Source organism: Thalassophryne amazonica, chromosome 10 (assembly GCF_902500255.1).
Source record: "Thalassophryne amazonica chromosome 10, fThaAma1.1, whole genome shotgun sequence".
Taxonomy (NCBI): domain Eukaryota; kingdom Metazoa; phylum Chordata; class Actinopteri; order Batrachoidiformes; family Batrachoididae; genus Thalassophryne; species Thalassophryne amazonica.
The window spans coordinates 28,717,824-28,735,217 of record NC_047112.1 but is presented as its reverse complement, the minus strand read 5'-3'; the positions used below and the strand labels follow the sequence as shown (position 1 = coordinate 28,735,217).

General features: G+C 44.4%; 1 protein-coding gene across 1 annotated transcript in view; it reads left to right on the top strand.

Annotated features, from left to right (window-relative positions):
• Positions 1-17,394, top strand: part of ghrhrl (growth hormone releasing hormone receptor, like) — a 66,587-nt gene that overhangs the window by 31,219 nt on the left and 17,974 nt on the right. The window contains exons 2-4 of the mRNA XM_034179659.1: positions 8,037-8,142; positions 11,564-11,671; positions 16,522-16,613. Coding sequence (XP_034035550.1) covers positions 8,037-8,142; positions 11,564-11,671; positions 16,522-16,613 — 306 coding nt within the window. The remainder of the gene's footprint in view (positions 1-8,036; positions 8,143-11,563; positions 11,672-16,521; positions 16,614-17,394) is intronic.

Sequence of the window (17,394 nt, the reverse complement as noted above, 5' to 3'; positions counted from 1 at the left end):
CGCAGAACTTACTTAGAGTTTTTCGCTGGTGGTCACAATACCGTTCTAACAGCAGAGCTAACTTTGAAGATGGACAAGAAGCCCTGTGAGCGTGAGCAGGAAGCCCGTGACGTGAGCAGGAGGGTGGAGTCTGAGCAGGAGCGCTTGATTGAAGATCGAGTGTTTTGAATTAACTGAAGGCTTTTCAGGGAACTTTTAGGACAACCTGATAATAATGAATTACATAGTCCAGCCTAGAGAAATAAATGCATGAATTAGTTTTTCAGCATCACTCTGAGACAAGACCTTTCTAATTTTAGAGATATTGCGTAAATGCAAAAAAGCAGTCCTACATATTTGTTTAATATGCGCTTTGAATGACATATCCTGATCAAAAATGACTCCAAGATTTCTCACAGTATTACTAGAGGTCAAGGATCTGGTTAGACACCATGTTTCTAAGATTTGTGGGGCCAAGTACAATAACTTCAGTTTTATCTGAGTTTAAAAGCAGGAAATTAGAGGTCATCCATGTCTTTATGTCTGTAAGACAATCCTGCAGTTTAGCTAATTGGTGTGTGTCCTCTGGCTTCATGGATAGATAAAGCTGGGTATCATCTGCGTAACAATGAAAATTTAAGCAATGCCGTCTAATAATACTGCCTAAGGGAAACATGTATAAAGTGAATAAATTGGTCCTAGCACAGAACCTTGTGTAACTCCATAATTACCTTAGTCTGTGAAGAAGATTCCCCCATTTACATAAACAAATTGTAATCTATTAGATAAATAGATTCAAACCCACCGCAGCGCAGTGCCTTTTAATACCTATGGCATGCTCTAATCTCTGTAATAAAAATTGTTTATGGTCAACAGTATCAAAGCAGCACTGAGGTCTAACAGAACAAGCACAGAGATGAGTCCACTGTCTGAGGCCATAAGAAGATCATTTGTACCTTCACTAATGCGGTTTCTGTACTATGATGAATTTCTAAAACCTGACTGAAACTCTTCAAAATGACCATTCCTCTGCAGATGATCAGTTAGCTGTTTTACAACTACCCTTTCAAGAATTTTGAAGAGAAAAGGAAGGTTGGAGATTGGCCTATAATTAGCTAAGATAGCTGGGTCAAGTGATGGCTTTTTAAGTAATGGTTTAATTACTGCCACCTTAAAAGCCTGTGGTACATAGCCAACTAATAAAGATAGATTGATCATATTTAAGATTGAAGCATTAAATAATGGTAGGGCTTCCTCGAGCAGCCTGGTAGGAATGGGGTCTAATAGACATGTTGATGGTTTGGATGAAGTAACTAATGAAAATAACTCAGACAGAACAATCTGAGAGAAAGAGTCTAACCAATACCGGCATCACTGAAAGCAGCCCAAAGATAACGATACATCTTTGGGATGGTTATGAGTAATTTTTTCTCTAATAGTTAAAATTTTATTAGCAAAGAAAGTCATGAAGTCATTACTAGTTAAACTTAAAGGAATACTCGGCTCAATAGAGCTCTGACTCTTTGTCAGCCTGGCTACAGTGCTGAAAAGAAACCTGGGGTTGTTCTTATTTTCTTCAATTAGTGATGAGTAGTAAGATGTCCTAGCTTTACGGAGGGCTTTTTTATAGAGCAACAGACTCTTTTTCCAGGCTAAGTGAAGATCTTCTAAATTAGTGAGACGCCATTTTCCTCTCCAACTTACGGGTTATTCTGCTTTAAGCTGCGAGTTTGTGAGTTATACCACGGAGTCAGGCAACTTCTGATTTAAAGCTCTCTTTTTCAGAGGAGCTACAGCATCCAAGTTGTCTTCAATGAGGATGTAAAACTATTGACGAGATACTCTATCTCACTTACAGAGTTTAGGTAGCTACTCTGCACTGTGTTGGTATATGGCATTAGAGAACATAAAGAAGGAATCATATCCTTAAACCTAGTTACAGCGCTTTCTGAAAGACTTCTAGTGTAATGAAACTTATTCCCCACTGCTGAGTAGTCCATCAGAGTAAATGTAAATGTTATTAAGAAATGATCAGACAGAAGGGAGTTTTCAGGGAATACTGTTAAGTCTTCAATTTCCATACCATAAGTCAGACCAAGATCTAAGATATGATTAAAGTGGTGGGTGGACTCATTTACATTTTGAGCAAAGCCAATTGAGTCTAATAATAGATTAAATGCAGTGTTGAGGCTGTCATTCTCAGCATCTGTGTGGATGTTAAAATCGCCCACTATAATTATCTTATCTGAGCTAAGCACTAAGTCAGACACAAGGTCTGAAAATTCACAGAGAAACTCACAGTAACGACCAGGAGGGACAATAGATAACAACAAATAAAACTGGTTTTTGGGACTTCCAATTTGGATGGACAAGACTAAGAGTCAAGCTTTCAAATGAATTAAAGCTCTGTCTGGGTTTTTGATTAATTAATAAGCTGGAATGGAAGATTGCTGCTAATCCTCCGCCTCGGCCCGTGCTACGAGCGTTCTGGCAGTTAGTGTGACTCGGGGGTGTTGACTCATTTAAACTAACATATTCATCCTGCTGTAACCAGGTTTCTGTAAGGCAGAATAAATCAATATGTTGATCAATTATTATATCATTTACTAACAGGGACTTAGAAGAGAGAGACCTAATGTTTAATAGACCACATTTAACTGTTTTAGTCTGTGGTGCAGTTGAAGGTGCTATATTATTTTTTCTTTTTGAGTTTTTATGCTTAAATAGATTTTTGCTGGTTATTGGTGGTCTGGGAGCAGGCACCGTCTCTACGGGGATGGGGTAATGAGGGGATGGCAGGGGGAGAGAAGCTGCAGAGAGGTGTGTAACACTACAACTCTGCTTCCTGGTCCCAACCCTGGATAGTCACGGTTTGGAGAATTTCAGAAAATTGGCCAGATTTCTAGAAATGAGAGCTGCTCCATCCAAAGTGGGATGGATGCCGTCTCTCCTAACAAGACCAGGTTTTCCCCAGAAGCTTTGCCAATTATCTATGAAGCCCACCTCATTTTTTGGACACCACTCAGACAGCCAGCAATTCAAGGATCTACGCTAGTTTTTATTAAGTTTGCAGTCTCATTTTTCTTTCCCTATTTTGTCACTGTGTCGCAGTATTTTCTCATTGTGAATTAATTTCAATCCAAAAAAAAAAAAACCCAGACTGCGAGTAGCTGCGAGAAATACTGTAAGTAGCAGAATGGAAATCATTCTGAGAAAAATCCAAGTAGTTTTGGAGATGAGGCAATTGGCAGGATTACAGGTAACTACAGCGCTTCCTTTTCATCTGCATGTTCCTTCTGATTGTGTCACATTCAGACACACAATCACAGGCGTTTGTGCTGACATTATGTTGTGTTTTAACTCTGTACCATTACACCGCAGAATATCCAGACAACAGTGGGCTTGCAGACCCATGATATCACTTAATTAATTTGAGAAAAAGCTATTAATATTCCCTTTGTTTTGTGGGAAAATCTAATTCTGAAAGGCTGTTGGATTTACACCTTGACTTCTCATTAAAGTAGTAAGTTGATGACAAAAGCCAGTGATAGCATTTATGCAAATTTCATCAGTCTCATTTTGCTCATATATAAGAAACTGAAAGCAGGAATTCTTATCAGTGCATGTGCTCTGCCAAGGTGGCTGATAGGACGACACAACAACAACGCCTTAGAGCCAAGAGAAAGTACTATAGCAGAAGCAAAATTCTAATCCCAAATGCAGGCATAGAACACACAGATAACACAGATGAGCAGCACGGTGGCTTAGTGGTTACCACTGGTGCCTCACAGCAAGAAGGTTGTGGGATCGATTCCTAGCCGTTCTGTATGGAGTTTGCATGTTCTCCCCGTGTCTGTGTGGGTTTCCTCCGGTTTCCTCCCACAATCAAAAACCATGCTGATGTAGGGTCTGTTCCTTTCTCTGCCCCTGACCAAGGCAGGGCGTCGGACTGTGGCTGCACACTGCCCCCTAGTGGTTGGATTGTGTCTGGGTTAAATGCAGAGGACAAGTGTCATTGTATGTATGTGTATATGTGCAATGACAATAAAGTTTCTATTCTGTTCTAACAGTTTGGAACTAAAATGACATGACCAACAAGATGATGCGATATTGTAAAAGAATTTGAGAAACCCTTCTTGTTTGCGCGTGTGTGTGTGTGTGTGTGTGTGTGTGTGTGTGTGTGTGTTTCCAACACATTTACTGCATGCATGTAGTTTCCTCCCAGAATTGCCTTTAAGAGGTCTGTCTTTGTAAAGGTCAAACTCATTGGGTTCAAAGGTAAACATTTTGGGTTGTCGGACTCTTTGTTCCCCTGCTCCTCCCGGGTATTTCAGTTATGGTGTCACATGTTATTTTTGTTTTTTTTTTTCTTTTTTCTTTTAGACATCACAAACTGTTATGGAGACAAGTTTAACAAGCTTTAACTTTCAAGCATTTGAGTGGGGAAATTTATTTTATATTTTTAATCAGAAAAATGTGTTCTACAGTGAATTTGTCAATATACTTCTGCAACAGTTTTTCCATCCATTTATTATGCAAGAAACTTGGGTGTGTTTCTTGACTCCATGCCTAATCCATGCCTTTATTTCATCACGGCTGGATTACTGCTACCCGCTACCCTCTACCTTGGCCTTCCTCGGTCTCTACTAACACGTCTGAAGATCCAAAATGCTGCTGCGAGACTGCTGACTAGAAGTAAGAAGTGGGAACATATCACCCCATCCAGGCCTGGGCTGGCCACTGACTATATTTCTGACCTTGTTCAGTCACACTCAGTCCCCAGGTCCCTCAGAACCTCAGGCAAAGGTCTTCTTCATGTGCTGCGTTCACGGCTCAAACAAAGAGGTGACAGAGCCTTTGTTGTCACCTCCTCATAACTGTGGAATCAGTTGCTTTCAGATGTCAGATCCCCCCGCCGCCTCCATTTCTGCCTTTAAATCCAGACTAAAAACCCACCTGTATTCTTTGGCCTTTCCAGGCCTCTTGTGGGGGCCGCTGAAGAGGAGGTACTGCTGGCCCACCACCACAAGATGGCGCCCTGCTTGAAGTGCGGGCTTCAAGCACGAGAGGGCGTCGGAGCGACTGGGAGTGACAGCTGTCACTCATCATCCGTACTAGCTGTCACTCATCCACTACTCAACACCACCACCATAAAGGCCGGACTGCAACTCCACCTCCCCGCCAAGAAATCAGCTACTATTCAGGTAACATTCTCTGCTGTACTTAACACTGACTAATAGTCTGAACTTCTTTGCAGCCGTTTTCCTGTGGGTGTTGCCTTATCTGTGGGATTGGCGTTTGGTGTGATCAGCGACGGCTTCGCTTCACACCCCAACCAGATAAGTGGTTAGACAGGAGCTGCACGAGTGTGTGATTGGAGGTGGAGGGTTTTCCTTCCTTACTGTATACAGACTGGGATTACTGAGTGTGCGAACTCACACTCATCAGTACTGTTTCTGTTCTCTGCCAGCAGTACCGGGTCTGACTGCTGAAGACAGCAGCCACCTGGGGCGCAGGGCTTGGCGGCTCCAGTGTTCTTCAGCTCCGTTGGTGGTGGAAGCTGTGTGGGATCCGGCTCTTCTCTTGCCAGGCGTCTTCTATCGTCAAGCCTGCCCACACGTCACTTTGTGTATAATTGACAGTCCACCATATTGTTATTGTCTGTACGTCGTTGTGCGATTCACAACATTAAATTGTTACTTTTGGCTTATCCATTGTCCGTTCATTAACGCCCCCTGTTGTGGGTCCGTGTCACGACACTTTCACAACACCTCTAATCTTTCCATTTATTTTGTGTATTTTAATGTTATTATGTTTATGATCTATTTTATGTTTTTATTTGTTTTACATTTTTATCTACTTTTTGTACAATACTTTAGTCAGTGGAAGCTGTGTTTTAATTTGATATATATATATATATATATATATATATATATATATATATATATATATAAAATGGCATGCCAAACATGAAAATATGAGAATTTGGACATTGGAAACCTTGAATATATTTTAATAAACCTTGAGAATATGTACGTTTCTAAATCTAAGTACAAGTTGGTAAATTCCATACTTTGCATAGAAATATTTCTACACACTGTTTGAGCACAAATATGTACAAGCGGCTAATAAATGAGGCGCCCAGGACTGAACAGCAGGAGAATCAGAGACTATTTGAAATCTGAAGGCAAGACGAGATGAAGTGAATCCGGCGTGCCCACAGACACACAGGGAGACACCACCAGAGTGAAAAGTGAAACCAAAACACTGCTCATGAGAACAGTGAATGAGAAGAAGATAGAACAGCATCACACATAAGGAAAAAGAAAGCACAACCATCACACAAAGACAAGACCCATGCAATGAAAACCAAAACTCAAATCATGGCTGAAGTATAAAACCAACAGACAGGCCCACAGACCACATTTTTGATGTGCTATTGCTTCCCCACGTGATATCTTCACATCTTTCACTTGCTTTCAGTTTTTGCTTTGGACCAAGAAATACACTATGTATCATAAAAGTATAACCCCAAATCAGGAAAAGTTGGAAGGGTGTGGAAAATGCAAATTAAAAAAATGCCCTGCAATGATACTTTTATTTACTTTAAATAAATGGACTGCATTATATAGCACTTTCCCATCTGAATCAGAAGCACAACGTGTTTTACAATGATGCCTCACATTCACTCATTGACCCATTGTGACTAATAACCATTGTGACTATTATCGGCCAGGTGTTCATCTGTGCATGGCCCAACCTTAATCTGCCTAAACCCCGGCTACTGCTACACACCAATACCCAGATTAAATCCCTTAAACACATGCATATCAGCAATATAAATGTACAATTAAATGTACATGTGCATATGCCTAATTTTGTTTTTGACTATGTATGACTTCATCATATGTCTTCTGCATGATCATTCATACCAATTAATCACAAATATTTTGCTGACCAATTTATGCTGTCGATCATCCAGCCAGCCTTCTTGGCTGTTGAAATCACAAAGAGTTTTTGGACCATATTTTCCTTGACCTTTGACTAAACTACAGTGGAATCTTATCACCTCTAGATATCTACCCAAGTAATATTCCCACCAAAATTGATGAAAATAGGTCCAGCAGATTTTGAGTTATCTTGTGTGTAGTCACACACACGCTATTTAAACAATACCCTGCTATCGCTCCACTGCCAGTGCGTAGGGTCGTAATAATAAGTGGACATGTTATGTCCAGGAAAGAAGAAACCTCCACGTGACTGACTCACTCATCCGATTCCCAAGAATTCAGTTAGATTTAGGCATTTTACTTTTTAAATGTTTTCACTCATGCCAGTGGATATTGTGATAGAGTGTCTGTCACTTTACACTCAAACTTGTCAATAAGAGAAGCGAGAAACACCAACCTCAGTACACACCTTGTCTCTGACACTACCACTTGTGGCTGTTTATACATAGGATTATATCAGGGGTGGGAATGAAGGGCCAAGATAGTGCAGGTTTTCGACACTTCTGATCCCCTCAGCAGGTGATTTCACAGATGATCGAGGCTTTAAAGGGGAGCTCCAGGATTTTACAACATATGCTTTATTTTGTAGACATTTTGGGCTTCATCTTTTCAGCCAGGACAAAAAACAAAATTATCAGTGTATTATTAATTTAGAAAGGAACATTCTCGCAGGTCTAATTGGCTAATTAACGTAACGGCATGGGGCAAGCTAGAAACACTTGCAATAAACTGATTCTTTTAGTGTTTCCCAAGTCTTGGTTCACCTGAGTTAATTATCTGCGAGTGGAGCAGGGAGAGTTAGAAAACATGTAGATCAGGTTCTCTCCAGGAGCAGGGTTGGAGACACCTGTTCTGTGACATCAGGGCTGTAGCTGCGGCTTTGCATTATCGATTAGAGTTCTAGTCACAGTTTCTGTCTTCACTCTGTCCCCTGCTTAAATGTATTTAAAGGCATCCCCAAGAAAAGCAATTTTTAATACATTTGGAATTGTATGTCTTGTATTTAAAACTATGGAGAATACACCTATTTTTCCGTCCCACCTCTAGGCTTTGTCAAGCCTGCACCCTGAGTGCGAGTACATTTTCCAGCTGGAGAGAGAGGAGCACCTCTGCCTTCAGTACATTGCAGAACATGAAAACAGAAGTGCAGAAGGTTTGTCAAACCAAGCAGCACGCCCACCACAGCAACAGCTTATCTCCGTTCTGATTTTTTTATTATATACTGTCAGATGGCATCAACAGTTGCATAGGCAGATATAGTACAGATATGTAACTCACTCATCTTCAACCGCTTATCCAGGATCAGGTCACAGGGGCAACAGCTTCAGCAGGGGACCCCAGACTTCCATCTACCAGGCCACATTAACCACCTCTGACTGGGGGATCCCAAGGTGTTCCCAGGCCAGTGTGGAGATATAATCTCTCCATCTAGTCCTGGGTCTTCCACAGGGTCTCCTCCCAGAAGGATATATCTGCAACACCTCCCTAAGGAGGCACTCTGGGGGCATCCTTAAGAGATGCCTGAACCACCTCAGCTGGCTATGTTTCAACGCGAAGGAGCAGCGGCTCTACTCCGAGCTCCCCACGGATGACGAGTTTCTTACACTATCTCTAAGCGAGACACCAGCCACCCTCCTAAGGAAGCCCAATTCAGCCGCTTGTACCCATGATCTAGTTCTTTCGGTCATGACCCTGACTGGTATCGAAAGTTTCGCCTTTTGACTCAGCTCCCTTTTCGTCACAACAGAACGGCAGAGCGAATGCAATACCGCCCCTGCTGTGCCGATTCTCCACTCAATCTCATGCTCCATTACCCCCTCATTCGTGAACAAGACCCCGAGGTACTTGAACTCCTTCACTTGGGGCAAGACCTCATTTCATCGGTTTCCTGCTGAGAATCATGGCCTCAGATTTAGAGGTGCTGATCCTCCTCTCAGCCGCTTCACACTCAGCTGTTGAATCGATCCAATGAGTGTTGGAGGTCACAGGCCGATGAAGCCAACAGGACCACATCATCTGCAAGCAGCAGCAATGAGACCCTGAGCCCACCAAACCGGAAACCCTCCTCCCCCTGACTACGCCTCAATATCCTATCCATGAATATCACAATCAGGACTGGCAACAAGGTGCAGCCCTGGTGGAGGCCAACCTCCACCAGAAACAAGTCCAACTTACTGCTGAACACCTGAACACAGCTCTCACTTTGTGAGTACAGAGATTGGATGGCCCTGAGAAGGGATCCCCTCACTCCACACTTCCCTGCCACAGTATCTCCCGAGGTACCTGATCATACGCCTTCTCCAAGTCCACAAAACACATGTAGACTAGATGGGCATACTCCCAGGCCCCCTCCAGGGTCCTTGTGAGAGTGAAGAGCTGGTCTGTTGTTTCACGACCAGGATGGAACCCACATTGTTCCTTTTCAATCTGAGGTTCGACTATCAGCCAAACCCTCATTTCCAGCAACCCTGGAGTAGACTTTACCAGGGAGGCTGAGTAGTGTGATGCCCCTGCAGTTGGCACACACTCTCTGGTCCCTTTTTTTAAATATGGGGACCACCAGCCCAGTTTGCCACTCCTTAGGCACCGTCAACAGACCTCAATGCACAGATATGTAATTCATGTCATAATGATAAACTGCCTACTTATACGGTGCTTCCTCATTCTTAAATATACCTTGTAGATGTGTGTGACTTCAATAACGCAAACATTTTACCATCCTATGCTCCATTTTATTCACTTTTCATTCATTCATTGATTTTGAATGCGAACACTGCAATTGGCTAACTTGCGAATTGACGTTATTGGATGGGGCAATAAGATGCCTTTTGTTGCCACTAAACATATATATATATATACACACACACTCAACAAAAATATAAACGCAACACTTTTGGTTTTGCTCCCATTTTGTATGAGATGAACTCAAAGATCTAAAACTTTTTCCACATACACAATATCACCATTTCCCTCAAATATTGTTCACAAACCAGTTTAAATCTGTGATAGTGAGCACTTCTCCTTTGCTGAGATAATCCATCCCACCTCACAGGTGTGCCATATCAAGATGCTGATTAGACACCATGATTAGTGCACAGGTGTGCCTTAGACTGCCCACAATAAAAGGCCACTCTGAAAGGTGCAGTTTTATCACACAGCACAATGCCACAGATGTCGCAAGATTTGAGGGAGCGTGCAATTGGCATGCTGACAGCAGGAATGTCAACCAGAGCTGTTGCTTGTGTATTGAATGTTCATTTCTCTACCATAAGCCATCTCCAAAGGTGTTTCAGAGAATTTGGCAGTACATCCAACCAGCCTCACAACCGCAGACCACGTGTAACCACACCAGCCCAGGACCTCCACATCCAGCATGTTCACCTCCAAGATCGTCTGAGACCAGCCACTCGGACAGCTGCTGAAACAATCGGTTTGCATAACCAAAGAATTTCTGCACAAACTGTCAGAAACCGTCTCAGGGAAGCTCATCTGCATGCTCGTCGTCCTCATCGGGGTCTCGACCTGACTCCAGTTCGTCGTCGTAACCGACTTGAGTGGGCAAATGCTCACATTCGCTGGCATTTGGCATGTTGGAGAGGTGTTCTCTTCACGAATGAATCCCAGTTCACACTGTTCAGGGCAGATGGCAGACAGCGTGTGTGGCGTCGTGTGGGTGAGCGTGTTTTGATGTCAATGTTGTGGCTCGAGTGGCCCATGGTGGCGGTGGGGTTATGGTATGGGCAGGCGTCTATTATGGATGAAGAACACAGGTGCATTTTATTGATGGCATTTTGAATACACAGAGATACCGTGACGAGATCCTGAGGCCCATTGTTGTGCCATACATCCAAGAACATGAGCTCATGTTGCAGCAGGATAATGCACGGCCCCATGTTGCAAGGATCTGTAGACAATTCTTGGAAGCTGAAAATGTCCCAGTTCTTGCATGGCCGGCATACTCACCGGACATGTCACCCATTGAGCATGTTTGGGATGCTCTGGACCGGCGTATACGACAGCGTGTACCAGTTCCTGCCAATATCCAGCAACTTCGCACAGCCATTGAAGAGGAGTGGACCAACATTCCACAGGCCACAATTGACAACCTGATCAACTCTATGCGAAGGAGATGTGTTGCACTGCATGAGGCAAATGGTGGTCACACCAGATACTGACTGGTATCCCCCCCCCAATAAAACAAAACTGCACCTTTCAGAGTGGCCTTTTATTGTGGGCAGTCTAAGGCACACCTGTGCACTAATCATGGTGTCTAATCAGCATCTTGATATGGCACACCTGTGAGGTGGGATGGATTATCTCAGCACAGGAGAAGTGCTCACTATCACAGATTTAGACTGGTTTGTGAACAATATTTGAGGGAAATGGTGATATTGTGTATGTGGAAAAAGTTTTAGATCTTTGAGTTCATCTCATACAAAATGGGAGCAAAACCAAAAGTGTTGCGTTTATATTTTTTTGGAGTGTATTTATTATATTTATTCATTTGTTTGTGACAGTTTCTCACTCTAAAGTTTTTTTTTTGTGTCTCATTTTCCTTCCTGACCTCTGCAAAGGTTGTCAGCCTTTCTGGGATGCAGTGGTCTGCTGGCCTCACGCTGGCCTTGGGGAAACCATTCAGAGAGCGTGTCCGGACGTCTTCTCACTCTTCAGAAATGGCACAGGTGCACGCACATGCTGAAGGAGAAGACAATGTTTCCAGTTCGAGACAACAATCAGAAGAATGTTTGCCATCAGTATGTCACATTTACCAATACAATGACAGTAAAACACGGTATTGATAGTTTCTCTACTGCTATACTACAGTTGGAGCAGGATGGTGGTTGTTGGTCCTGCTAGGCTGACACACCCATACCATGATCTTCACAAAGTCTCTCGGAGATACAGTTAAGCATCTTGATGAAATTTTGGATCAGTCTTTCTTTTGATGAACAAATAAAAAAATATTCTGCTGGATTCATTTCTATGGTTAATGCAGAAATTTTTATTGATGCGTTCATGTGATCCAGAATTGATTACTATAATGTTTTATTTTGGACCTACCGCTTAGACACATTGCCTTCAAATAACCCACAATATGGCTGCTTGAATTTGAACAGTAAACGAGATTTGAAAGAGTATAAATCTGAATGGAACTGTGTACATTGGCTGAAATAACAACAAATGAAGTTGGTTGAGCGAGATGCGGACTCACACACTTAGTTCCACGCACAGAAAAATTTTTGGCACAGTCACTGTGTTCATTCGATGCACATGCACCAAAAGTCCAGCTATGAAATTTCTTGGTACAATGACATGTACGTTACACCTCTAGTGTCCAGTGATGGCGGTGTAAACTCAGAAAACACAAGGCAAACACAATGGTCGGCAATAGAAGGTAAAACATAGAGAAATAATGCATGAAGCTAAGCATTGGAGCTTGAGGGTCTGGCACTGGAGGGAGGGGCCATGAACGTTTAAATGGTGAATCAATAAATAGTGACTTAACAATAAACAAGGAAATGAGTGCGCACATGAAGAGGAAGTGTGATTACCCATGAAAAGCCACAGAAATACACTAAAATTCCAGTTTGTGGCTTCACCTACCATCAGTTTGTGACTTTTTACAGCTTTTTTATGACAGTGTTGTTCAGTCTGTGGCTTTTTCTCCTATGGGCAGATTTTTTATTTTTTTTGCCATTTCCGGATTGTTTTGTGCCATTTCCAGTATGTGGCTTTGCCTATCATCGGTTTGTGGGTTTTACGGCTTTTTACGACAATGTTGTTGTGTGTTGGGGGGTGTGGCTGGACATTTTGGTGTTCTTTTCTTTTCTTTGCTCTCCAGGTGGCATGGAAACTGATTTGTCTGTGGAAAAGGTGCTGACTGAAGAGTCCTTCACCCTCATCAACATCATGTGCAGCACCTGGGGATGGTGCTCACACCCTCATCAACATCATGTGCAGCACCTGTGGATGGTGCTCACATGCAACCTTAAAGACTTTCAGCTGAAGCAGATAATTAGATGGCGTTCTGCATTTAAGCCATGTGTGATTCCAGCAGAATTGCCGGGAACTCGACCTTGTGATGTTAGTTTGTGAGACGCTGAGGACCGTGCCTGGGTTTGACACATCAAGCCTGTGAGGCAGGAAGGGTGAGGGACACATGCTGTCAGCACACATCAGAGGTGATTAATTGTTTGACTACTCGTTGATAGTAACTTGGTATTTTGTTACGCAGTATATTTGAATTGAGATGAGAATTGTGCAGCTTGCTTCTCACTGCTGTGGCGTGCGGACGAGTGATCCTCCACCTGTTGTGAGAAGCTGCTCATTTGCATAAAGTTTAAAATACAGACCTGAATGTGTTGCTGATAGTGTGTGTCTTTTGAAGGATATTAGTTGTAACTGCTGACTTACCTCACTTCTTCTATCCTTCGCAGAGAGTCGGTTTGTCGTGTCCACCTGGGGGGTGTTTGGCGATAATAGTGAGTCCAGAAGCGCCGGGCTTCGATCCTTTTGGGCGCTGGAGAGCGTGCCAGCCTTCACTCCACCAGAACGACGCTGTTTTAGTTTTCTACAATTTATTATGCACCAGAGGGTGAATTAATAAATAGTTTTTGTTATTGGAACCGCTTTCTGGTTATTTTGGCGCTGGGTTCCGTCAGACGCAGGTCCGCTCCTCAACCCGCGTCGACACATAACAGTAGTTCCCGGCCATTCCATAATGGACCCAGCGGCAGAGGCGGTTCCTTTCGCCGAAAAAGTTCAAGAACACTTGGAGAAAATATGGGAGCAATTGCCGCATCTCCTAAGCCAAATTGGGCCAGCGGACGCCCGTGTTGCGGAGCCTGCAGCGCAAGCCGTTCTGCTTCCTGCTGCTCCAGCTGCGGCACCATCGATACTGGTGCAGATAACTCCATCTCCCAGAGATTCGGCGTCCGAACTGATTGTTTGTCGTCCGGAGCCTTATGCGGGAGACGTTGAAGCCTGTGCTTCATTTCTGATGCAATGTTCTCTGGTGACGTATCTCCAGGTGTTCTGGGACAGGCAAAATAACACACACAAAAAAATGGGTTAATGTTTTGTTTTCTTTGAATAGGGGTTATAATTTGTTTGGGGAGTCAGAGGCGTGTCTGGTGGAGTGAACGTTAGGCGGTTAGAAGCCCATCTGGGCTCACTTGATCGTTATTTTTTATGTGTTTTTAGGTATTTTCTGTTTGGGTTTTTGGGTCGTTTTATTTTGTTGTTTTTTATTTCCCTACATCCCTAACCCCAACCTCACTTGCCCCAAGACCGTTCGTCTTGTGGGTTGTGGGGTGGTGCAGGTTGGTCATGCTGAGCGTTCTCAGAAGACCTCTGCACCTAGGGGGGGGGGGGGGGTGTTAGGGGCGTTTTTCTTGGTTTGGTTAGGGCCCGGTTCCACTCCAGCCTCGGTGAGCCTTTGAACCGTTCGTCATTGGTGTTGCCGGGGTGTGGTGCAGCGGGAACATACCTCAGTCGGAGGGGTGGGCCGATCTGTTGCCGTTCGCCTTTTCGGTAGTTCCACCCCTCCCGAGAGGCTGGGGTATGGTCGAGTTGGGGCACCGGACGTATTTCCGGTTTTCCGCTGCGCCTTGGGGTTGGGGCTGGGTTAGTTTTTTCCTGTTCCCTTCCCCGGCTTTATGTTTTGAGCCGTTCGCCAAAATTGGGCCGCCGAGGGGCTCTGGGAGGGTCCTGGGGTCTTTCGGGGTGCCGGGGAAGGTAACAGGGTTTACGGTTGTTTTATGTGCCCCTGGGGTTGTTTTAGGTAGTCCTCCGGGGGTTGGATTTTGATTTTGTTTTGTTTCCTTCCGGGTTCCACCTCCAGGGTTGATGGGACGGTCCTCTGGGGGGGAATTGGCTTGTGGGGCCGACTAGCCAGGTGTGGCCGGGTCTGGGGTTCCGGGGTTGTGGGGAGGGTGCCTCCTGGGGTTTGATGGTATGGTCCTCTGGGGGGCGCCGTTTGCTCCATGTACACCTGGGGACCTTTGTGGGATTCCGGTTCTGGCTATTCCTCCTGGAACCGGCGGTAAAGGCCTTCTGGGGGGGGGGGGGGGGGGGGGGGGTTGGGCTCTGCAGGCTGTTCTGGGGGGGTTGTTTGTTATTTTTCTTTTATGCATTTATGTTTGTATTGTGTTTGAGGGGCTGTGTTGGGTTTTTGCGTTTGGGAGTTTTTCTTTTCTTCCCGGGGTTAGATGGGACGGTCCCCTGGGGAGGTTTTGGGTGGGTTTTATGTTTTTTCTTGTGTGTTGGATTATTCTGGGGACTGTTTTGGGGTTTTTTGTTGATGCCAGCCGGCCTTCCAGCTGCGGTGCCCTGTCCTGCTGTCTGTGGTGGACCTTGGGAGCGTTGTGCTGTCTGCTTCCTGACGAGGACTCCGGCGGGAGGTGCTGTTCTCGGGCCTGGTCTGTTTGGTCGCCGGGAGGCTTCCCGTTAAAGGGGGGATACTGTTGTGTGTTGGGGGGTGTGGCTGGACATTTTGGTGTTCTTTTCTTTTCTTTGCTCTCCAGGTGGCATGGAAGCTGATTTGTCTGTGGAAAAGGTGCTGACTGAAGAGTCCTTCACCCTCATCAACATCATGTGCAGCACCTGTGGATGGTGCTCACACCCTCATCAACATCATGTGCAGCACCTGTGGATGGTTCTCACATGCAACCTTAAAGACTTTCAGCTGAAGCAGATAATTAGATGGCGTTCTGCATTTAAGCCATGTGTGATTCAAGCAGAATTGCTGGGAACTCGACCTTGTGATGTTCATTTGTGAGACGCTGAGGACCGCGCCTGGGTTTGACACATCGAGCCTGTGAGGCAGGAAGGGTGAGGGACACATGCTGTCAGCACACATCAGAGGTGATTAATTGTTTGACTACTCGTTGATAGTAACTTGGTATTTTGTTACACAGTGTATTTGAATTGAGATGAGAATTGTGCAGCTTGCTTCTCACTGCTGTGGCGTGCGGACGAGTGATCCTCCACCTGTTGTGAGAAGCTGGTCATTTGCATAAAGTTTAAAATACAGACCTGAATGTGTTGCTGATAGTGTGTGTCTTTTGAAGGATATTAGTTGTAACTGCTGACTTACCTCACTTCTTCTATCCTTCGCAGAGAGTCGGTTTGTCGTGTCCACCTGGGGGGTGTTTGGCGATAATAGTGAGTCCAGAATCGCCGGGCTTCGATCCTTTTGGGCGCTGGAGAGCGTGCCAGCCTTCACTCCACCAGAACGACGCTGTTTTAGTTTTCTACACTTTATTATGCACCAGAGGGTGAATTAATAAATTGTTTTTGTTATTGGAACCGCTTTCTGGTTATTTTGGTGCTGGGTTCCGTCAGACGCAGGTCCGCTCCTCAACCCGCGTCGACACATAACAAATGTTGTGCCATGCAGCGGCACAAAGCTCATATTAGTGATAGGATGATTTGTACATTCAGGCCAAATACAAACAAAATATATGGATGATGGGTACTACTACTGTTTGTTCTTGACTGATTTATTTAACTCCTTAACCTTTCACCTCAGGGTTCGTGAGCCGAAATTGCACCAGTGTTGGTTGGTCCATGCCCCTCCCGCCGTACCACATTGCATGCAGTGTTGATGATGACATTCCTGAGGTGAGACTTGGGGGATCTGAGACAGAGGAACACTTGTTAGCTTTTAGTTGCAACAACAGAAGCATGGATCTCCTCCTCACACAGTGTCTTTAGGGAAATCTGGTTGACTTTGGCCACAGGCGTGTTCAGGGATATTCACGTGTCTGAGTCCTTGGTCTTTGAAATCAGGAGACATTGTGGGAAGGGCTTATAGAGTCATGAGGTTGCTGGACAGGGGTGTTTGGCAATTTCAATGTCTTTGTAGTAAAATGAAGGGTCCTGGTGCTTCCTGTCTCACATTATGCTTGTCAGACTTGGATGCCAACCAGTGATTTAAGGCAGTGAGTAGATATCTTTCATACTTGGTCTCTTCGGAGGATCCTTGAGTACTACTGGAATGACTTTGTGTCAAATGAACTGTGACTTAGAGAAACTCAGATGAGGAGTATCACTTTGACCTCAGTTTAGATTGGGGTTGGCAATCTGGCTTGAGTGAGATTTGTGCTGAATCCAACTCGAGCTGGATAGGTTCCAGACACATCTCTTTCAGTTTGAGCCAGATTGAGTTTGGATCCATGTAGGATGCTTGAGCCTGATTGCCAACCCCAGTCTGAACGGGGCCTTCCATGTTGAGAAAATGTCATCTGCTATAGGAATGCTTGGATGGACTGGTAAGGTTCAACAACATGAGTCAGAGACCAGAAGTTAAAAGTGAAGGTAACTTCACTGCGAGATTGCTGAACTACAGAAGAGGTTGAGATGGTTAACAGATGTACAATAATAATAAAGTCCTCAGGTAGCT